Genomic DNA, 24,367 nt, shown 5'->3' on the forward strand with positions numbered 1-24,367 from the left:
AGGCTTATAAGATTATGAGAGGCATAGGTGGAGTAGACAGATAGTATCTTTTTCCCAGAAGACATGCATTTCAGGTGAGAGGGAGAAACTTCAAAGGAGATGAAGGAACAAGTTTTTTTTTAAACACAGTGAGCGTTTGGTGTCTGGAATGCACTGCCCAGGGTGGTGGTAGATTAAAGAATTTTAAGGGACATTTCAAAAGGTACATGAATGTGAGGAAAATGGGAAAATATGGACATTGTGTTGGCAAAGGATCTGTTCCTGTGCTGTATTGTTCTATGTTCTATGTAAGTTTTTCACTGAATCTTGTGTGTATGACAATAAACTCATCTTTCACTCTGGTCCATATCTTAGATGTAGCAATTGCACCACCTCCTCTGGCAGTGTGTTCCAGATATTAACCATTCTCTCCACAAGTGCTTTCCCCTTAGAGCTTCCTTAAACTCCTTCCTCTCATGCTAAATCAATGTGTATTGTTTCTGAAACCCCTACCATGGCGAAAGTATTCTAACTATCTATGCTGCTTCAAATTTTGCATAATCACTCTCATTGTAATGAATCTCAGGATTCTTTACTCCTGAAGGTGATGAAGGCCTGTTCTTTAGATGTATTTAAGGTGAAGATAGGTAAAAGGCTTGAAAAATCAAGGAAGTGAAAATTCAGAAACAGAAGTATAGTCGAGGCCGACATAGATCCGCTATGATCATATTGAATAGTGAGCAGGTGTGTGAGGCCTGGTGACCTACTCCTCTCCTGCTTTCTTGGATTAACCCCTCAGGTTCATTCATTCTAGGGATAACAAGACAAGCTTCTCCAGTCTCTACCCATAACTATCGTCCTCCAATCCAAATATAGAAGTAGATCAACTTTTGAAAGATTGGGGGATTGTGAGCAAGGAGGACCTGGCACATGGGAGATGACACCCAGAGTAGATCAGCATTTATCATACTGAGTGGTGGAGCAGGCTTGAGAGTTGGGGGCCGTATCCTGCTCCTATTCTGTGTGATCTCCCTTCCGAGTTTCTGTAAAATTTTACAGCAAAGCCTCTCTTCCATTCTGTGCTATCAATCTAACTCAAGATAATTATGAATCCTCCCAAATTTTGTCCATTAAATAATGGTGGTGCATCCAATGGCCTAAGTTCCCCTAAGCCTTGTGGCTTCCCAACGGACTTTACATCTTTAAGACTACAAAACAGAATGATAGTCAGGATCATACATTTATTTGTTCCAATATTGGCTTAAAGTTATATCTTGCCAGCTTTTGTCTCTGCGAAACACATTTTTTCTGATATTAGTCATTACGATTGGTAAATACAAGTTTTTTGTTGAAAATTTAAATTAAAATGATACTGTATCTTCTACTTCGATGCCTATGACAGTGTTTTTGAACTAACACTGGCTTGCAGTAAATGAAATCAGCAACAAACTCAATATTTTTCAACTAAGTTACCAAAAAAATTACATTCAACTTAATACCTCTTCTGGTTTTTCGCCTTTGGTAGGGTAATATATAACACGATATTTGTTAGCTTTTTTTGGGCTGTGGGTCCAGCTGACCCGGAAACTCCTGGCTGTTATATCAGATATCACCAGATTTGTTGGGGTTGGATACAAAATGGCACCACTGCCCGGCTTGCGACGTTCACCTAATAATAGAAATGAGAAACAAAATTAACAAGGAAACAAAATTTCTTTGGGTTAATCTGCAACTTGAGCACCTACTGCACAATAACACATTCGTAAAAGCCTTACTCATCTTTCACTATACAGTCATGTCAAGGATTCTAAATTAGTTAAAAAGGATTCTGTTAAGTATTCAATCAATGCTTTTAATATTCCCATGATTAGATCAACTGCTGGACAACTGATTATAGAGTCAAGCATTTTTTTTTACACTCAAGGGGTGAAAGAACACTTGTGGGCCACTGTTGAATTCCAATGTACCTACATTGTTACTGTATTTCCGGGAGCTCCCCAAAGATTTTCCCCTGGCTGCAATCAAAATGAACTTAGTGCTGAGCTTAGAGGTTTGGCAGCCTCCATGCATCACTGCCATGTGTTCTCTTACAAGCTGACTAGTCTTGTCTGTGCATCATTAGACAACTATATTTTCAAATGAAGTATCTCTCTACACTTGCTTGCAAGAAAAAAGCAGAATGATCTTTGAAAGATCTCATTGTGAGCCCCAATGCAAATGAGACAGCTGCACTTGATTTTAAGATTGAGATTTCACTAATGGTGAGGTCAAATCCAGGCCTCTGTACTGAGTCCAAAAGGCAGTTCATTGACAACCGGAAAAAGCAGTAAATTGCATTTTTGTTAAGAAACACAAGGAAGTTAGATGAGTACTTTTCACTTTGGTTGCTTTTGCCTTCATCTGTCCACAAAGAATCCTTGGAAGTTTATCACTGAGAGAGTCTAGAAGACTGAAGTCAGGCAAATTATACACATGGAGTTCAAGTGGATCAGATGCTACTTGTTTCAGCTCAGCTTCATCAGCATTCTTTACACCTACAACAAAATAAAACAACACATCAAGCAAAGGCAATCGTGTTCTGTAAAGTATAAAATCTCTACATTTGGATTGGAGGAAGGGAAAGTTCTTGATACTGTATGTGGAAATAACACTGTCTTGCACATTGAGAACTCTTAAATTCCATTAGATCTTTTCTATCCATATAAGTAGGTAGAAAGAGACTTTCATATCTAAATAAAGGATGATCCATCATTATTATTGTTTCAAAAGTGGATAAAATATTAGCCAGAATTATTTGTAGTCAAATTTCATTTTCACAACATTTATATTCAAAGAAAACAGTGCTGTAATTTCTACATTTGTTATGCCATTATGAAATGGATGTTCATTTGTCTAAAACATAAGGCATTGCATTGATCAATGCAAGATTCAAAAACTGTTATGAGAAATGGAACACTAATTTATTTGGGTCTGACTGATTACTTTTTCTCTATATATAAAATGAAAGGAAAACTCAGCAGATTTGACAGTAATAGAGCTTTGACCAGTGACCAATCTGGAAATCTGAAGTTTGGAGAGGAGGGGACTTCAATCAGGTCCACTGCCTGAGGCTAAAAGGCAGCAGCGGGTGACAGCAGCATAACAGAGGCGGATAATAGTGTTGAAGATGAGGTAGCTGGTTTACAAACAGAGGCAGTGTGCAGTGAGAAGAATCTGTTGATAGGGCAAAATTTGCAGTCAACAGGATGTTTTGCAATGTAAAAGGCAGACAAAATTGAAAAGGACAAATACAGGAATGAAGGTGTTGTATCTGAATGCACCTGAAGATGAACTTGCAGCACAGTTGCAGATTGGCAAGTATGATGTTGTAGGCATCACTGAATCATGGCTGAAAGATTATAGCTGGGAGCTTCATCTCAAAGGATACACACTGTATCGAAAGGACAGGCAGGAAGACAGAGGGGGCAGTGTTGCTCAGTTGGTAACAAATCATTAGAAAAAGGTGACATAGGGTAAGAAAGTGTTGAGTCATTGTGAATAGAGCTACGGAACTGCAAGGGTAAAAAGACCCTGATGGGAGATGTATTCAGACTGCCAAACAGTAGTACAAATTACAATGGAGAAAACACATGCCACACAAGGGCAATGTTATAATAGTCATGGCGGACTTCAATATGCAGGTAGATTGGGAAAATCAGGTTGGTGCTGGATTACAGGAGGGGGAATTTCCAGAGTGCCAACAAGATGCCTTTTTAGAGATGCACAGGGTTGAGCCCACTAGAGGATCAGCTATTCTGTTTTGGGTGTTGTGCAATGAACCAGAATTGATTAGAGACCTAAAGGTAAAAGAACCCATAGGGGCAAGACGTCATAATATGATTGAATTCACCCTGAAATTTGAGAAGGAGAAGCTAAAGTCAGATGCATCAGTATTACAGTGGAGTAAAGGGAATTACAGAGAGAGGAGTTGGCCAGAACTGATTGGCAAATAACACTGGCAGGGATGATGGCAGAGCAGCAATGGCTGGAATTTCTGGAAGCAATTTGTAAAGTACAGGATATATACATCCCAAAGAGGAAGAAGTATTCTAAAGGCAAGATGACACAACCGTGGCTAACAAGAGAAGTCAAAGTCAACATAAAAGCCAAACAGATTTCATATAATAAAGCAAAAATTAGTGGGAAGTTAGAGGATTGGGAAGCTTTTAAAAACCAACAGAAAGCAACTAAAAAAGTTGTTAAGGTAAAGATGGAATATGAAGGTAAGCTAGCCAATAATATTAAAGAGGATACCAAAAGTTTCTTCAGGTACATAAAGTGTAAAAGAGAGGTGAGAATGGATATCAAACTGCTGGAAAACCATGCTGCAGAGGTAGTAATGGGGGACAAGAAAATGGAGGATGAACTGAATAAGTATTTTGCATCAGTCTTCACTGTGAAAGACACTAGTAGTATGGTGGTAGTTCCAGGTGTCAGGGGTCATGAAGTGTGTGAAGTTACGATAACTAGACAGAAGATTCTTGGGAAACTGAATGGTAGAAAAATCACCTGAATCAGATTTCTGAAAGAGGTGGCTGAAGAGATTGTGGAGGCAGTAGTAATGTTCTTTCAAGAATCACTAGATTCTGGAATGGTTCCAGAAGACTGGAAAATTGCAAATGTCACTCCACTCTTCAAGAAGGGAGAGAGACAGAAGAAAGGAAACTACAGGCCAGTTAGTCTGACCTCAGTGGTTGGGAAGATAGTGGAGTCTATTATTAAGCATGATGTCTCAGGGTACTTGGAGGGACATGATAAAATAGGCCATTGTCAATATCGTTTCCTCAAGGGAAAATCTTCCCTGACACATTTGTTGGAATTCTCTGAAGAAAAAACAAACAGGATAGACAAAGAAGAATCGTTGATGTTATGTACTTAGATTTTCAGAAGGCCTTTGACAAGCTGCCACACATGAGACTGCTTGACAAGGTAAGAGCCCATGATATTACAGGAAGGATTCTCGCAAGGATAAAGCAGTGGCTGATTGGCAGCAGGCAAAAAGTTCGAACAAAGGGAGCAATTTCTGGCTGGCTGCCGGTGACTAGTGATGTTCTACAGGGTCTGTGTTGGGACTGATTATTTTTACTTTATATGTCAATCATTTGGATGATGGAATTGATGGCTTTGTTGAAAAGTTTGCAGATGATATGAAGATAGGTGGAGGGGCAGGTAACCTCGAGGAAGTAGAGAGGATACAGAAGGACTTAGACTATTTTCTAAATGGAGAGAGAATATAAAAAACTGAGGTGCAAAGGGGCTTGGGAGTCCTTGTGCAGGACTCTCTCAAGATTAATATACAGGTTGAATCTGTGGTGAAGGAAGGCAAATGCAATATTAGTATTCATTTCAAAAGGACTAGAATATAAAATCAAGGATGTAATGTTTAAACTGGTGAGGCCTCACTTGGAGTATTCTAAGCCAGTTTGGGCCCTTTATCTTAGAAAAGATGTGCTGAAACTGGACAGGATTCAAAGGAGGATCACAAAAAATGATTCCAGGACTGAATGGCTTGTCATATGAAGTGCGTTTGATGGCTCTGGGCCATTATTCACTGGAATTCAGAAGAATAAGGGGTAACCTCATTGAAACCTATCAAGTGGTGAAAGGCCATGATAGAGTGAATGTGGAAGGATGTTTCCTATGGTGGGAGAGTCTAAGACCAGAGAACACAGCCTCAGAATGGAGTGGCATTCTTTTAGAATGGAGATGAGGAGGAATTTGTTTAGCCAAGAGCAGTAAATATGTGGAATTCTTTGCCACAGTCAGCTGTGGAGGCCAAGTCTTTAAGTATATTTAAGGGAGAGGTTGATATGTTCTTGATTGGTCAGGGCATGAAGGGTGACAGGGAGAAGGCAGGACATTGGGGATGAGAGGAAAGTTGCATCAGCCTTGATAAAATGGCAGAACAAACTCAAATGGGCCAAATAGCCTAATTCTGTTGCTATATCTTATGGTCCTATGCTATAAAGGGCTCTTTTATTATTCATCTATCATATTACATAGGACTATAATTCTACATATCAACTTTCTCTTTAATTACAATTTAACAAAAATTACTGTGGTACAGTTACAATAATAGTGTAACAGTAATGTAGTGGTTAGCACGACGCTATTACAGCTCGGAGCATTGAAGTTCAGCGTTCAATCCCGATGTCCTCTTTAAGGAGTTTGTATGTTCTCCCCGTAGAATGTGTGGGTTTTCTCCAGGCTCTCCAGTTTCCTCCCACAGGTCAAAGACGTACCGCTTGGTAGAGTGATTGGTCAGTGTAAATTGTCCCATGATTAGGTTTGGGTTAAATCGGGGGTTACCGGGGGCTTGCCGGGTTCAAAGGACATTTTCTGCACTGTACCTCTGAGTAACTATTTCCAAGACATCTAAAAATTTAATTCACACAACAAAAAAAAAGAAGCATTTCTCTTTCAACTCAGATCTTCACACAGCTTCATCCCGATTTATCCAGAAATCCTGCCACAATTGCTCTACTCTTTATATGACCTCCTCCACTTGGATGTGGTGAGATACGAGGAGAATGGGTGATTTCCCTTAATTTATTCTCATTCCAGGGGTACATCAAATGGATAGAAATAATGGTTTCAGGAGAACCACCATCTACACCGATCCTAAATATACAATTCTCACTGTAAGATATAATAAAGCTTTCGGAGTAAAACTGTACAACTCAAAACACATTTTTTCAAGGTAGGGATGGCAAAATATTTTTAAGTGGTGAAAATAAAGATCATACAATCAATAAATCATGTATTTATTTAGTTTTCCCTATCTATTCAGATTGCTGGTGGGGGAGGGGGGCCATTGCTTTGCTGCTGCTTATGCGTGGGAGTGGTAGCTGGGGCAGCTTTGGGGTTCTGATGTTTAACTGTCATTCATTCTTTGGGGCACTTCCCTGTTTTCATGGATGTTTGCGAAGAAAAAGAATTTCAGAAGGTATATTGTATACATTTCTCTAACATTAAATGTACCTATTGAAATCAATCAGACTTTCCAGTCCAAAAGTGAAGCAGCCTACTTTCCAAAAATACTGTAGAGGGTTAAAGGGGAAATAATGCAGTGAAAGCTGGTAAACTTTATACTCACCAATAGCAAAAATTTCAACACCAGCATCTTTCAGGCTTTGAGCTGGTGAGGCAACATCATCCTGTGACTTCCCATCGGTAAGCAGTATCAAGAATTTTTCAGCTTCTGGCCTAGCCCCAGCAGAGGCTTGTAGGGTGTTTTCGAAAACATGCTTCAAGGCAAGGGCTAAAGAAATGGAAGAGGTGAAAAATGCCATAGAAATATATATATATATATATAACACACACACACACACATACAGTATATATCACAGTTCAGAGTCAGGTTTAGTATCACGGGTATATGTCATGAAATTTGTTAACTTTACAGCAGAAGTACAATGAAATAGTTGATAAATAAATAGAGGAAAAAAACTGAGTTACATTAAGTATATACATGTCCATCAAATAGTTAAAATAAATAGTGCAAAAAGAGAAATTAAAAAATTAGTGTGGTAGTCTCAATGCCCATTTAGTAATCGGATGGTCAAGGGGAAGAAGCTGCTCCTGAATCACTAAGTGTGTGCCTTCAGGCTTCTGTACCTCCTTCCTGACAGTAACAATGTGAAGAGAGCATACCCCAGGTGGTGGGGGTCTTTAATGATGGACACCACCTTCCTAAGGCACCACTCCTTGAAGATGTCATGGATATTATGGAAGCTAGTATCCATGATGGAGCTGGCTACCCATTTTTTTCACTGATTCACATAACAGTTGAGCACAGACACAGACTCTCTGCATGGACAAAGAGGGAATTAGTAGATTTTCTTTCTGATAAAGAGTGATTTTTACATTCTACTTGGTCCTGTTCCAAAATTCAACTTTTTTGGATAAATTTAATGGTTTTATTGGAACAAATTATTGGAACTCAGCTTCCACAAAACCCTATAATATTTTTATTAGGTGATATTGGAAGGATAAAACTGAAACTTAAATTGAATAAATACCAGAAAGAATTTATAAAAATTGCATTGGCAGTAGCCAAAAAGGCTATTGCAGTTACTTGGAAATCGGATTCATATTTAAATATGGATCATTGGAATAATGAAATTTTTAGCTGTATTCCACTTGAAAAAATTACTTATAATTTAAGAAATAAATAGGATACATTTTTGAATATTTGGCACCCTTATTTACAAAAGATAGGATTGTGTATATATAGGTGCTCCGATGATAAAGATGTTGGTTCTTTGGGGAAAGAAACAAATACATATATTAAATTTATTTCAAATCCCATGGAGCATGTGGAGACCTTCCAATATCCAGGCAGTCTTTCTTTCTTTTTTTGCTTTTTCTTTCTTTTCTTTTAGGTAGGGGTATGTATCGGGGGGAAGGGTTAAGGGGGGGGAGGGTAGATATTATTATTCCATGTAACTAAGTCTGAAAAATTGAATAAAAAAATTATTTTAAAAAAAAGGGTAATAGAACAGAAAATGCTGGAAACATTGCAATCTGGCAGAAATTAAGGATCAACTTTACATGTATTAGGAAAATGTTGTGGTGTGTTGGCACTACATGCAACAAAACAAAATTCCATAATTATACAAAATAAATCAGTTGAAGCAAGCAGCTGAGAAGAAGGGAGTGAAGAAATCGGGTAAAAAGTTTTTTTTTTAAACACTGCTCAGGGAGAAGGGTCTGCACTGCGCAGGCACGTGACATAGCACGCCAAGCTTTAAAAGCAGACCACCATATACAGCGGCCATTGTTGTAGCGACCATCATTGGAGTGGACTGAGTCAGAGTGGGGCGGCTTTGGCTCAACAGGCTTCGGCGAGAACAGGCAGACACCAGGGTAGGTTCCGGTAAGTTTTTTTTGTTCAGATTGTTTAGGGTAGAGAGAATGCCAGGCAGGATGTTGGAATGCTCCTCTTACAGGATGTGGGAAGTTAGGGAGCCCTCCGGTGTCCCTGACAACGACACCTGCAAGAAGTGCATCCAGCTGCAGCTCCTAACAAACCGCATTAGGGAACTGGAGCAGGAGCTGGATAACCTGCGGATCATTCGGGAGAATGAGGAGATTATAGATCGTAGCTACAGGGAGGTAGTTACGCCAAAGGAGCACAAGACAGGAAATTGGGTCACTGTCAGGCAAGGGAAGAAGAAAGGGCAGGCAGAGCAGGGTTCCCCTGTGGCTATTCCCCTCAACAACAAGTATACCGCATTGGATACTGTTGGGGGGGGATGACTTACCTGGGACAAGCTGCAGTAGCCGGATCTCTGGCACTAAGTCTGTCTCTGCAGTGCAGAAGGGAGGGTGGAAAAAGGGGAGAGCAGTAGTGATAGGGGACTCGATAGTTAGAGGTGCAGTTAGGAGGTTCTGTGGTCGTGACAGAGAACCCAGTATGGTTCATTACCTCCCGGGTGCCAGGGTCAAGGATGTCTCTGATCGCTTGCATGACATTCTGAAGTAGGAGGGTGATCAGCCAGATGTCGTCGTGCAAATTGGTACCAATGACATACCAAGGAAGAGTGAGGAGGTCCTGGAGAGTGAGTATAGAGAGTTTAGTAGGAAGTTGAAAAGCAGGACCTCAAGGGTAGTAATCTTAGGATTGCTACCTGTGCTACGTGCCAGTGACAATAAGAATAGGATGCTCTGGAGGATGAACAAGTGGCTGAGGAACTGGTGTAGGGGGCAGGGTTTCAGATTTCAGGATCATTGGGACATCTTCTGGGGCAGATGGGACCTGTACAAGAGAGACGGGTTACACTTGAACTACAGGGGGACCAATATCCTTTCAGGGAGGTTTGTTACTGCTATTGGGGAGGCTTTAAACTAGATTTGCAGGGCAATGAGAACCAGAGTGCCAGAGCTGACAGTGTGGCTGGGGTGAAAATAAATGATGTTAAAAGTTCAAGCAAATCCACTAATAGAAAGGTTGTGAGTGGTGGTAAAAATCTTCTGTGGTGTATATATTTCAGTGCTAGGAGGATTGCAGGGAAGGCGGATGAGTTGAGGGCATGGATTGACACGTGGAATTATGACGTTATAGCAATTAGTGAAACTTGGCTACAGGAGGGGCAGGACTGGCAGCTTAATATTCCAGGGTTCCGATGTTTCAGATGTGATCGAGGCAGAGGAATAAAAGGTGGGGGAGTAGCGTTGCTTGTTAGGGAAAATATTACAGCAGTGCTCAGGCAGGACAGATTAAAGGGCTTGTCTACTGAGTCCTTACGGGTGGAGCTGAGAAACAGGAAAGGTATGGCCACATTAGTGGGATTGTATTACAGACCACCCAATACTCAACGAGAATTGGAAGAGCAAATCTGCAGAGAGGTAGCAGGCAACTGCAGGAAACATAAAGTTGTGGTGGTAGGGGATTTTAATTTTCCATATATTGATTGGGACTGCCATACTGTTAGGGGTCCAGATGGTTTAGAGTTTGTAAAATGTGTTCAGGAAAGTTTTCTAAATTAATATATAGAGGGACCAACTAGAGGGGATGCGATATTGGATCTCCTGTTAGGAAACGAGTTAGGACAAATGACAGAAGTCTGTGTAGGGGAGCACTTTGGTTCCAGTGATCATACCACCATTAGTTTCAACTTGATCATGGACAAGGATAGATCTGGTCCTAGGGTTGAGGTTCTGAACTGGAAGAAGGCCAAATTTGAAGAAATGAGAAAGGATCTAAAAAGCGTGGATTGGGACAGGTTGTTCTCTGGCAAAGATGTAATCGGTAGGTGGAAAGCCTTCAAAGGAGAAATTTTGAGAGTGCAGAGTTTGTATGTTCCTGTCAGGATTAAAGGCAAAGTGAATAGGGATAAGGAACCTTGGTTCTCAAGGGATATTGCAACTCTGACAAAGAAGAAGAGGGAGTTGTATGACATGTATAGGAAACACGGAGTAAATAAGGTGCTTGAGGAGTATAAGAAGTGCAAGAAAATAATTAAGAAAGAAATCAGGAGGGCTAAAAGAAGACATGAGGTTGCCTTTGCAGTCAAAGTGAAGGATAATCCAAAGAGCTTTTACAGGTATATTAAGAGCAAAAGGATTGTAAGGGATAAAATTGGTCCTCTTGAAGATCAGAGTGGTCGGCTATGTGCGGAACCAAAGGAAATGGGGGAGATCTTAAATAGGATTTTTGCGTCTGTATTTACTAAGGAAACTGGCATGAAGTCTATGGAATTAAGGGAAACAAGTAGTGAGATCATGGAAACTGTACAGATTGAAAAGGAGGAGGTGCTTGCTGTCTTGAGGAAAATTAAAGTGGATAAATCCCCGGGACCTGACAGGGTGTTCCCTCGGACCTTGAAGGAGACTAGTGTTTAAATTGCAGGGGCCCTGGCAGAAATATTTAAAATGTCGCTGTCTACAGGTGAGGTGCCGGAGGATTGGAGAGTGGCTTATGTTGTTCCGTTGTTTAAAAAAGGATCAAAAAGTAATCCAGGAAATTATAGGCCGGTAAATTTAACGTCGGTAGTAGGTAAGTTATTGGAGGGATTACTAAGAGACAGAACCTACAAGCATTTGGATAGACAGGGACTTATTAGGGAGAGTCAACATGGCTTTGTGTGTGGTAGGTCATGTTTGACCAATCTATTGGAGTTTTTTGAGGAGGTTACCAGGAAAGTGGATGAAGGAAAGGCAGTGGATATTGTCTACATGGACTTCAGTAAGGCCTTTGACAAGGTCCCGCATGGGAGGTTAGTTAGGAAAATTCAGTCGCTAGGTATACATGGAGAGGTGGTAAATTGGATTAGACATTGGCTCAATGGAAGAAGCCAAAGAGTGGTAGTAGAGAATTGCTTCTCTGAGTGGAGGCCTGCGACTAGTGGTGTGCCACAGGGTTCAGTGCTGGGTCCATTGTTATTTGTCATCTATACCAATGATCTGGATGATAATGTGGTAAATTGGGTCAGCAAATTTGCTGATGATACAAAGATTGGAAGTGTAGTAGACAGTGAGGAAGGTTTTCAGAGCCTGCAGAGGGACTTGGACCAGCTGGAAAAATGGGCTGAAAAATGGCAGATGGGGTTTAATACAGACAAATGTGAGGTATTGCATGTTGGAAGGACAAACCAAGGTAGAACATACAGGGTTAATGGTAAGGCACTTAGGAGTGCAGTAGAACAGAGGGATCTGGGAATACAGATACAAAATTCCCTAAAAGTGGTGTCATAGGTAGATACGGTTGTAAAGAGAGCTTTTGGTACACTGGCCTTTATTAATCAAAGTATTGAGTATAAGAGCTGGAATGTAATGATGAGGTTGTATAAGGCATTGGTGAGGCCGAATCTGGAGCACTGTGTTCAGTTTTGGTCACCAAATTACAGGAAGGATATAAATAAGGTTGAAAGAGTGCAGAGAAGGTTTACAAGGATATTGCCGGGACTTGAGAAACTCAGTTACAGAGAAAGGTTGAATAGGTTAGGACTTTATTCCCTGGAGTGTAGAAGAATGAGGGGAGATTAGATAGAGGTATATAAAATTATGATGGGTATAGATAGAGTGAATGCAAGCAGGCTTTTTCCACTGAGGCAAGGGGAGAAAAAAACCAGAGGACATGGGTTATGGGTGAGGGGGAAAAGTTTAAAGGGAACATTAGTGGGGGCTTCTTCACACAGAGAGTGGTGGGAGTATGGAATGAGCTGCCAGACGAGGTGGTAAATGCTGGTTCTTTTTTAACATTTAAGAATAAATTGGACAGATACATGGATGGGAGGTGTGTGGAGGGATATGGTCCATGTGCAGGTCAGTGGGACTAGGCAGAAAATGGCTCGGCACAGCCAAGAAAGGCCAAAAGGCCTGTTTCTGTGCTGTAGTTTTTCTGTGGTTTTTCTATGGTTTTCTAAATTATATAAAAATAAAGTTAGAAATACAGGTATGGAATAAAATGTGCATAAATACATAAATGCCTGCATGTATTTACAATGCAAACAACATTATTAAAAGGTGGTTTAAAGTGCTTACAATGCAGAAGTATTTGTGTTTTACACTTAACAATTATCATAACATTTAATCTCAAATAAAGATTCACATTTACTTTGAAAATTACTCCCATATTATTAGCAATAATATTTTTGCTGTACCTGTATACGTGTTGCCTCCCTTGTAGCGTATTTTTTGAACTGCTTCAAGAACTTCATTCTTAGTAGAATATGCATTCAGATCCCACTCTGTCCTCGGTTCTCCACTATATTGAGTTAATCCTGTTAAAAGCAGAATAATTGTTCGCAGTGTTTTAATCAATAAGGAGGGTCGCTTAAAAACACTTCCCTCTATATAGCAAATAGGGTCAAATGCTAAAAGTTTTATTAAAGGAACAGCGTTCTGATATTTCATTCACTAATTTCCCACTCACACAAAAAAACCTGTCCTTTATTCTTTTTTCTCATCACCTTGTGGAGGAACAGGTTAGGATATCATTCTTTTAAAACCAGCCTCCCTAGATCTTATCCAAGTGAAAGGAAGTACAGCTAAATTTGACCTTGTTCTCACCAATATCTGCCCATGTGACATTTCCAGCAATACTTTCGCTACTCAGCAATTGAGAGTAAGGATTCCCTGCACCACAACAGATGGGATTTCCAATTTTAATTCTACTTCCCATTTCTATTCCAAGATGTCAGTCCATGGTTTCCTCTACTTCCATGATGAGGCCACTCTCAGGCTGAAGGAGCAACAACTTGTATTCCATCTGGGTAGCCTCCAACCTGATGACATGAACAGTGAATTTTCTAACTTCCACTAATTTCTCCCCCTCCCCCTTCTCTCTTTTACCATTCCCCATTCCGCTCCCCTCTTACCCCTTTTCTTCTCCTCACCTGCCTATCACCTCCCTCTGCGGCCTCTCCTCCTTCCCTTTCTCACATGGTCCACTCTTCTTTCCTATCAGATTCCTTCTTCTTCTTCAGCCACTTACCTTTTCCAGCTCCAACTTCTCATCTGCTCACTTCGCCACCACCACCCCTCCTCTACTCACTCACCTTCTTCCTCATCTGGCTTCACCTATCAGCTGCCAGCTTGTAGTCCTTCCCTTCCCCCACACCCTCTGATTCTGCTTCTTCCCCTTTCCTTTTCAATCCTGATGAAGGGTCTTGGCCCAAAATGTTGACTCTTTATTCCTCTGTTGCCTGCCTGCTAGGTTCTTCCAGCATTTTGTGTATATTGAGAGTAAGGATGCTTTTTAATTCTCTTTATTCTTATTTATGGCTTTCACTTATTGCTGACCTGTTGCCCAAGGTTAAACAATCCAATAAGGTTGAGATTATAGAGCAGTCTTCATGCTTTTATAGTGATCAGAAGTTAAAAAAAAAGATGCTGGAAATCTGAAGTAAAAGCAGAGGATCTTAGAAATACTCAGAAGGAAAAGAGTACTTTTGGAGGGAGAAGCAGAAATAACTTTTATGCTGATCAGGTTCATCAGCCTGACGCATTAATGTTATTTTTCTCACTACAGATAATCCCGACCTGCTGAGTATTTCCTGCATTTTTAATTGCACAATTTTTATAATCTAATTTTAACTTCCGTTTCTTTCCATGCATTGCCCCTTTGTTTTGCTATGAATAAAATCAAATTGTTATAATGAATTACTATGACACTTCAACATAACACTCAGTTCAAGGTTTAAAAAGAAAACTAACAGCTCATTATATTATAATGCAGACAAAAATCAAAAAGATAGTATTTTTCTTTGTAAAAAACATTGTTCAAATATCCTCATGAGTAAATTTTTTAAAAATGAGTAAGTTGTTAAAAAAAGATCCTCCAAATTATCAGTGTAACAAGCTACTTCGTGGAGACAGAAACAACATTAACATTTTTGACCTTTTAGTTGACCAGAAAAGCTAAAGATTTCATAAGTTTCAAGAAATAAGCAAAGATGGGAATGAAGAAAGCAACAAGAATCAAATAGAAGTGAGAAGACGGTAAGTGATAGAAGGGATAGTGCTTAAAATAATAAGGGACAGAAAAAGGACAAATAAAGAAAGAATGCATTCAGAGTTGTTGAGCTCATTAGCCACTGCAAGTTGTCCCTAGTGTAAAGGCAAGTAATCTGGAGGGAGTTAATGAGAATGTGGGGAAAATAAAAAATAAGTTAGTATAAATGGGTGATGGGTAGCACTGGCTTGATGGGCCAAAGGGCCTGTTATTGTGCCTTATGGGTCTACGATTCCATCTACAACTCTGTAAGAGGTGCAAGTAAGAACAGAATCACTAGCTGAAATTGTCGAACTTAAAACTAAATCTGCTAATTTGCATAATATCCAATTAAAAGTCGAGATGCTACTCTTCCACAAAGTACTGAACTTCATAGGAAACAGAGGAGTAAAGATCATGCTAGGAGTAAGATGAAGAATTAAAATGAGACGACTGAAAACTCGGAGCTGGGGGCATAATACAACAATGTAATGTCATCTAGAGGTCGTGCAAAGTTTTGCCTGGGACTTCAAATGAGGGAGTTTATTTTTCTCTAATACATACATTTTGTTGTAAAATTTCAAAAGAGGCAACTTCGTGTTTCTAAAATCAATTGATATCCCTGCCTAACCACCTCAAGTTATAAACTTACAGAAAGCAATTAGAGTTGTTGGTTGATATCCTAATGTCAGAGGCAATACCCATTACAATTTTAATACAGCCAGCATGCTTTCTTGAAATGATTTTTATCGTTGATTATTCATAAAACCGATCAAAGTAAAATATGAAGTTTAAGATAGGGGTTGAAGTACTGCACTCACCAGTTCTAATTCCATCTGCACCAATATGAAAAGGTGTAATTAAGTTTATCAAAAACTGACGGACCAGTCGGAAGTTCATTCTACCAATACTCCATGATCCATCAATTACGATTATAATATCTGCAGCAGCACTTGATGGGCAATTAAATTGAGATCCTGCAATGACAAAATAATCTTATTTATTTTAATCACCTTATCGAAGCAATTCCAATTTGTTAATTCAGATATGAAACATTAACAAAGTTTAACAAAAACTTAAAGTAGTGGGTAAACAAATGTACAAATGTATTAATCATCTGGGTGCTGACTTTGTGCTTTACCCTTAAATTTGAAGAGTCAGAAGGAAAATACTGCAGTTCTATTGTCTCAGAGGTTGCCCTGAACTCAGATGTTGCCCTGAATGAGGAACCATTCATCAGCACTTTAGAAATTTCATTTGAGATGTAGATACCCAAATAAATCCAAAGACATATTCACTATTAAAGTGGCCTAACTTTCACACATTCAGCAAATGCAGTGTGAGGGCAGATGTGCAGGAAATGAAAAAGACACAGGTGAGGCTAGCAGTGAAGGAAAACCCTGTTATTTGAAGGAGGTCATATCAGATATTCTGGAATGGAAAGCAATCATTCAATGGATATACATAAAAATAATTATTTTATCAAAGCCTGAATGATTTGATGGAGGAATAATTTTTCATTACACATTCTGAGCAATGTTGGTCATCTCCAGATTATGGTATGGTTCCATTCTTGTGGGTAGAAGATGCCTGCAGCAGCTGGTCACTGCACCAGCCTCCCAAACACTTGCTTGCATATATAGGCTGTACGTGAGTCAGGGATTCATAAGCTGGAGTGGGCCTGTATGCAACAAGAGCAGTGAAGGGAATAGAGAAATCCTTTAGAACAGTGAACAGTCTTTAGGGGAGGGGGCATATACAAAAATTGCAAGAGGAAATTTCTACCAGAAAATAAGTTCAGTCTTCATGAATTTGCAAGCAATTGGGCTGTATGCTTATTCTGATGCCTGGCACAATGATCTGAGCTTTGTAAATGATGTGGTAAATGCCCAGTCATTTTCAGCAATTGATTACGTGAAAAAAATGCAATTACATATAAAAGTTTGTTGAACGTCCTTCCAATGCAATCTTTAAATAGATCGGTTATAACATGCAATCACATTTCCAAGGGTTGTCTATTAGCGCCAGCATTGTTAATAACAATTTTCTTCTTTTAATTTTCATAGAGCATGAGCAGTCCATCACAGACAAATGGCATAGGGGCAAAACTTCAGACTCAAACTTGAAACTCCAAAATTTAATAAAGAATTACCTGTAATGATCACATTTCCTCTCCTTAATCATCTGCAGGTCCTAGCAGCATATTATTACACTTATTACATTACAGTAATAAGTGTGGAAAGGAAATTTCAGAGTAATGGTCAATGTGCATTCATTGTCTTTGAACTATCCATCCTTGTCCAAAAGTTGTTGTTAATAGGGATACATTTTGAAATACTGGTGAACCCCATCCAACCCCTCTCCCTTAAAGTAGGAAACATGTTTGTGATGTGAGTGGAATTTCTGTCATGTGAAGAACGAATGTTTAGCAATGATGCTTTACCCAGAAGGGAAATGGAATGGGAACTTCCATGGGTAAATGGTGATATGAATTTCTGGCTTGCTACAGAAAAACAACTGAAAAACTTGTCCTCTATGAAATACCTCAAGTTCCTAGGCACTCTTAAATTGGACAGGTAATTGCCAAGAATAGGAGATAGTTGTGAATAAAACTCTAATTTAACGCCCAGCAGTCACTGTGCAGAACTTGGCTGGCTTATGCGTTGAAGACATCAGAGTGCTGAAGTGATCAGTGCACCCCACAAACTGTGATAAGTTTTTCCAAAAAAGACACCAATGTAAATCATAAACAGAACGTATTGATGTTATTCTTGCTTTATCAGATGTTGAAATTATACAGAAACTCCTCACCTTTCGCTGGGAATTCTTCAGACACAGGTTCTTCCTTTCGCTTTTCTTGAACCATTTTCCTTTTATTTTTAGGCAAATTTTGTGTTGCATTTTTCATTTGTGATGTTCGTTCATTTTCAGCAGCAGTGATATTCAACTTCCTCGTTTTGTTCTCTGACACCTTATCTGCTGACTTTCTTCGTTCAGAATTTTTCACTGCAAGCATTCGATGAGACTAAGGCTTACAATTCTAAACTCAGTACAGTAATTGCTTCTATTTCCCAAATGACAATACAATTAACATGAAGTCATAAACAGGATTATATCATAAACATCATTATCTGGGGTCAACATTGACCTTGTGTGGATGTGGAACAGACTGGGGATGGTATGATTATACCACTTATATCATCAGTAGGAGATCATTTCCACTTTGAGAGGCAACTCATATGGTGGGGAGTTTGATGCATTGCCACAGAGATGGTCTGAAGTGAACCATAAAATTCCTGTGCAGCTATCAAGGATATTCACAGTCTACACACCCATTATAATTTATTTTTAAATTAAACCTGGCTATACTGAGTCGATTTCAGATGTATGCAGTCTGCAGGTTGTTTGTCTCCACTGGTACTTCAAAATTATGTTGATTCCTGTGCAAATCATAGGGTTCAGTTGACACCTCACAAACTCATTTCCTGCCTACAGCAGGCAGGTATCATCACCAACCCGTAGAAGAAACCAAGCAGAATAGTGACCGATGAGAATAAGTTAGAATGGGACAGAAAATGATTTATTGAGACTCTCAGTGCACTCCATTCTGCCTGGGCAGATAGCAATATTACCCTTCTGCCCATCACTGTGCCTTTTTATTATCAGACTAAATGGTATTTCTGTTTCTTTTGTTGTGTAAAAATTATTCCTGCACTTTCTCTACCTACCTTTTCTGGATTGCACTCCATGTATCCTTCCTGTTACATTGAGGCCTGTTGCATTATTAGTGGGAATACCAAAGTCCAGCCGAGTACCATTCTCTCCTGTCCCACTTGTGATCCTTTCACTTTGCTTATGCTTGGGAGCTTTCTTTGAACGCTGTTCTTTCAGGACATTTACTAAAATGAAGTGCAACAGGGATCACAATAAAATAAGGTAGCAGCATTAGTCTAAAAATAAGTCATGCTAATAAATCATGACTTACAATTCAATTTATAGCAGCATTTGTTGTTCTAAAGATTAAAATAAACAGAATGAAATATTACATACAATGTAAATGCCAAATTAATAGCACAGGTCTTTGTTCTGGGTAGAGTATACATTAGTCTGTAACACAAAGTGCACTGAACCTTTTTGGAAATAATAAATATTGCAGGAGAGTAATGGAGCATTAACATATATGGTCTATACTTAGAAGTTGCAGCACCTACAATAAAACACCAGTTCACAATAGTGATAGCCCACATATCAAAGATGGTTACTTGATTCATCTGTAGCAAGGTCCCAAACCAGTGACTTGGATTTAGCCACCACAATGCAATGAATAACTGTGATTTCAGAGAACAGCTAAGAAAACAGCAATGTAATTAACTGTTAGTATTGATGGTAAGAGGAGGGGCTATAGAAACTCAGACTTATCAGTCATGTTGGGAGGTAACAAGAGGGGATTATGAAGAGTATTCCTTCATACTGGCTCAAACTAAACTGTAGAAGATGGCAATTGTTGAAATTTTAATCACTACTACTACTATATCAACAGGCCTAGGGGGCCGGCGTCAGGCATGACGACAGACTCTCCACTTCTCCCTCTCCCTCATCAGTGTGTTCAGTTTATCTACATTAGCCGTGCCGCTGTCTTCTAGGAGTGTGTTGACCATAGTCTTGGGAGGGCGCCCAGGGTCCATCCTCCCATGCTTGGGCTCCCATATGATGACTAGGCTGGCAGGTAGCTCGGGGTGGCGTAGACAGTGCCCCGCTAGTTGCAGTCTTCTCGCCTCAATTTTAGTGGTGAGCATTGGTAGGTTGTTATAGAGCTCGACGTTCGTCATGTGCTATTGCCAACTCATGTCAAGAGCCATCCAGAGCATTCGTGTATAGCAACCATCTAGAGGCTTTCGCATCATCTTGGTGAGTGTCCACGTCTCGCATCCGTACATGAGAATGGACTCTATTACTGCTATGAAAATCCTCTTTTTAAGCCCTCTGGTCAGGTTCGACTTCTAGATTTCCTTCATGTCGTTCATAGCCCTCCACAGCAGTGCCTTCCGTATCTTTATGTCCTTCTCCGAACTCATCATTCTTGACCCGAGGTACATGTAGTCAAAGACTTTCTTAATGGTATCATTCTTTACGGTCTTGAGAGTACCTTTGTCACAGTAAAACACCACGTACTCTGTCTTTTTAGCGTTTATGTGAAGTCCAACTTTATTGCACTCAATTTCCACTTTTCAATTCGAATCAAAGAAAAGTGAATAGTGGATTAATAGTAACTGATAGCCTAGACTTCCAGATGTTATCAGTTGAATGCTGCATTAGGGAGAAATCCATAATATTTGTGGATTTTGTAGATAATGTTGAATTCATAATCTTAAAGTCATGGTCCGGTCCGTGAAGCCCGCGTTCTGGTTCACAGTCCGGTCCGTGGACCCCGGACTCCAGGTCCTCCGGCTGTCCCTTGTTTCAGTTGGGCTTAATCATAGGCACCTGATGCTCGGCTTGAGGCTAGGAAAATAAGTAGCCCTGAGTGTGGTGGCTGGTTCGTCTCATCAGTATCCCGTCCTCACCTCCGTTGGGGTAAGTCAGGCTGTCTTTGCCATTTCTCTGAGGCTGGACTGTTCCCTTCCCTTCTCCTTTCTTCTGAAGACTTGCCTGCAACCTGTGTCTGGAGCCTTTCCCTGCAACCTGGTCAAGTTCTACCGCCTAGATAAGGAACTGTCTGTCGTTGTTTTGAACTGTCCTTGTGTCCATTTGCCGCTACCTAGTGTTGGGAACCGTCTCGTCGTGATCAGCATTCTGTGTAGAGTCCCAGCCCCAAATCCCACTCCCAAGGAGGGGTCGTGGCTCTGTGTTCCATGTACGAGTCCCGGCCCTAAGTCCTGTTCCCAAGGAGGGGTCCCGTCTCTGTGTTCCATGTCCCTGTCTTCCAGTCTCTCAGGCTTCGTGTTCTAGACCAAAGCTCTGTGTTCCTGTCCTGTCTCCCAAGACCACATCATGTCTTCACCTAGTTCCGGAGTCCGAGCCCAAGTCAAGACCCAGGTTCTGGGTCCTTGTCCAGTCTCTGGCTCGGAGTCCGAACCCAAGCCTCGTCATGTCCTCTCCATGAAGTATCCAAGCTATGGCCGGTCCTGTAGCCAGGTCATGTCCTCGCCTAGTTCCGGGGTCCAAGCCCGAGTCAAGACCCAGGTTCTGTGTCCTTGTCCAGTCTCCAGCTCAGAGTCCAAGCCCAGGCTCCTAGTTCCCAGTTCCTTGTCCTGGTCCCGCTTGCCTAGCCAATGTCCTAGCCGAGGTCTGTGTACTTGTCCCCTGCTCTCTAGTCAAGTCCTGTTCCTAGTACTTCAGTGTCTGCGTGTTGCATTTGGGTCCGCCATCAAAGCCCATCTTATGACATTTAATGCTGAATCCGATCATATATTCATGTAGAGAGGGTAGTGAAATGAAAAGGGGCAGAGAAAACTCACAAACTAAATTCCACAAAATGTGCAGGTAGCAGAAGCTCGAGTAGAAACGTCTCCAGATGAGAAGGAAAATTGTGACTTACCCAACTCAGTAATGTTATTACAGTAGCTAAGAGTTAAAAGACACCCTGGAATAAACGATCCAATACAACAAAAACCTGCAGTTGATACAGAGCTGGTAATGGAACCAAACTGAAGGATATAATTTCAGGAGAGGAATGAAAAATTAACTGGAAATCAGCACAATTCTGTGCCCAGTTCTGAACAAAGAAAAGCAAGGGAAGTATTTGAACATAACAGAGAATGAAAATGAAAAACCATGAGATTAATATGCACATGGACTCAAAACACTAACTGTGAGGCTTAAAAAAAAACAACCAGGAGTCATTGGAGAGCTATGTATTATAATTGTCTGTAAACTTTTCAGTGGCTTAATTCATTCAACAAATGAAGGTGCAGCTATAGGGTTTAATCAAGCTCCAGAAAGATGGAAGGAAATTTTTAAAAACTTGAACACAAGATTATGCTATAATTTTGAAAAAAAAGATACAGGACTTCAAATTCATATCTGCCCAATTTGGGAATATATTGAAACATTCACTTTACTATATATAAAAAAGAGGGAAACATAAGAATTCAAGATCTGAATACACAGTAAATACACAATTTTTATTTGAAATAAAATGTAATAGATGAAATAGATGTAAAAATTCTTATTGAGACTAATATATTTGTGCAACTGAATGGTTATTTGCAGGAATGGGACCCGTTCTCGGGTTTCAGGACTAGCTGTTGTTCAGCACGCCAAGGGTTCGGCCTGAGAGTCCGGCTCAAATTCGGAAGCCTAAGATCTCGGGGTTCTGGAGATGGGCGGATCGAGGGTTGGTGTCACGGCAAAGGATCCGTGTGTCGTCGGGGGAGTCGGAAAATCTACCGCTGTGGGCCCGAAGACCCGGGATCTTTGCAATCTTCAGGCACAGAGCTCGAAAAAAGCGACGTAACAGAATTTTAACATTGTAAACCAGCGAGTTGTTTGTTATGTCTCCCCGCTCGCTGGAAAAAAACGAGACACCTCTTTCTCCTTTATTAAGGAGAGAGAGAATCTGCGGTACGTCGAATTCCGGGTAAAACATGGAGTCTCTGGGGTAACTGCACGTCTGTGTCTCTGCTATTGCTTTGCTCACGCTGGAGCGCTCGGTGGCAGTGCCAATGCTTTTCTTTGCCCATGGGGGGAGGGGGGATTGTTGCTCGCGGCCATTTACACACGAGAGGGAGGGGAGTTGGGGAGGACTTTGGGGTTCTTAGGTTTAACTGTCATTCTTTCTTTGGGCCACTTCTCTGTTTTCATAGATGTTTGCGAAGAAAAAGCATTTCATTCATTTCTCCGACATTAGATTGGATCTTTCAATCTTTGAACCTTTGACTAGAATGATGAACTGAGAAATGTCTACATATACACATACACACAGGAATTTTTCTGAAGTTCCTTCGTAAACCCTGTCAACTAGTTCATGGAACTAAAGGGAAAATTACTATTTTGATTATAATAAGCTAAGTGCCAGCAGGCAAGTCAGTACACAATTTTGCTGGGTGTGACGAGTGTAATGTTATGGCAGCTTCTATTCACAGCATTTATATGGTTTAAATGATAAAAGAAAAAGCCATTTATATATGTTTTCTAACATAAGACAACACATTAACAATATAGATTGAATTTAATTGCAAAGAGATCTAAATGAATTAGCAGAAATGTACAAGTACATTTTAATTTTGGTAAAATTAAGTTCATCTGGACATAAAAAGGATAGGAAGATAAGAGAAGCTAGAAGAAATGGAGGTGTTAAGATATCTCTACATTTTGAGCTTTAGAGTAGCTGCAGTGCACAGCAATGTGCTTCTCAGTCATTGACAAATTCTGAGTTTGAGTTAATGTTTTCAATAAGGAGGCACATTGATTTCAATTTATTCCCATCTGCTGCACAGTTCAGATTGCATTAAAGGCCAATAATATGCAATGTTTGTGGAATGCAAACTAAGCTCTTACTAATAAACTTCCTTTTGGCGTAATGGTGCTCACGAGTTCCATTAAGCAATAATATCTGAAGTGTGTACTCTTGAGTGGGTGAAAGGCCGACTACAGTTGCTTTTGCTATGTTTGTCTTCAGGATTATTTCCCGTTTGGAGATACCTGAAAGAATCACAATACAAATACAAAATTGTGTTCACAATGGCTACAGTGTGGGGCATTTTGTCATATATATATATAAAATCAAGATAAAATCAGTATTGCCCTAATAGTAACTAGACAAAGCATTTCTGCTTAAGCCATCTTTAATTAAAATAATTGCAAAATTAGATATTATTTTTTATTCTCCGTCTTCCTAAAAACAATACAGTAGCTTTAGCAAACAATATAACAGCATGAGCTCATATATCAAATAATGAGTGAACCACTTGGGAACCAAATTAAACATTTATCAAGCTTAAGGACGGCAGTATGTATCGATAAGCCCTGCATCACTGAGACGTTGATGATAACAGTCCTTTGGACCAGCAAAGAGTTGGTGCATTAATGGGTAACAGATGACAAAAATCAGAAGCACAGATGAGTGTCATGTTACCAGCAGCCAAGTTTGTGCCCTCTCCTCACTGCTACCACCAAGGAGATGGTACAGGAGCCTGAAGACATGCACTCAACACTTTAGGAAGAGTTTCTTCTTCTCCAACCCCAGCCCCCGCACTACCATCAGACAATGAGCCCATGATATATTTGCTCCCTTTTGGAACTACTTATTCAATTGAATATTTAAAAATATATTTCTTATTGTAATTTATAGTTTTTTAATATTATGTATTGAAATTTATGTTTCCACAAAACAACAAATGCCAGTGATTTTAAACCTGATTCTGATACAAAGTGCAGCAGGTTGATTTTATGGGCTCCACCACCAGGGGA

At 40.1% G+C, this 24,367-nt stretch overlaps 1 protein-coding gene across 5 annotated transcripts in view; it reads right to left on the reverse strand.

Annotated features, from left to right (window-relative positions):
• Positions 1 to 24,367, reverse strand: part of LOC140186485 (collagen alpha-1(XIV) chain-like) — a 183,972-nt gene that overhangs the window by 137,187 nt on the left and 22,418 nt on the right. For all 5 annotated transcript variants that reach the window (XM_072240859.1, XM_072240841.1, XM_072240850.1 and 2 more), the window contains 8 exons: positions 23,456 to 23,599; positions 18,685 to 18,855; positions 17,768 to 17,962; positions 15,778 to 15,933; positions 13,125 to 13,244; positions 7,115 to 7,279; positions 2,352 to 2,513; positions 1,479 to 1,648 (listed from right to left, as the gene is read on the reverse strand). In XM_072240859.1, the coding sequence (XP_072096960.1) occupies positions 1,479 to 1,648; positions 2,352 to 2,513; positions 7,115 to 7,279; positions 13,125 to 13,244; positions 15,778 to 15,933; positions 17,768 to 17,962; positions 18,685 to 18,855; positions 23,456 to 23,599 (1,283 nt within the window). The remainder of the gene's footprint in view (positions 1 to 1,478; positions 1,649 to 2,351; positions 2,514 to 7,114; positions 7,280 to 13,124; positions 13,245 to 15,777; positions 15,934 to 17,767; positions 17,963 to 18,684; positions 18,856 to 23,455; positions 23,600 to 24,367) is intronic.

Source organism: Mobula birostris, chromosome 2 (genome assembly GCF_030028105.1).
Source record: "Mobula birostris isolate sMobBir1 chromosome 2, sMobBir1.hap1, whole genome shotgun sequence".
NCBI classification, from domain to species: Eukaryota; Metazoa; Chordata; class Chondrichthyes; order Myliobatiformes; family Myliobatidae; genus Mobula; species Mobula birostris.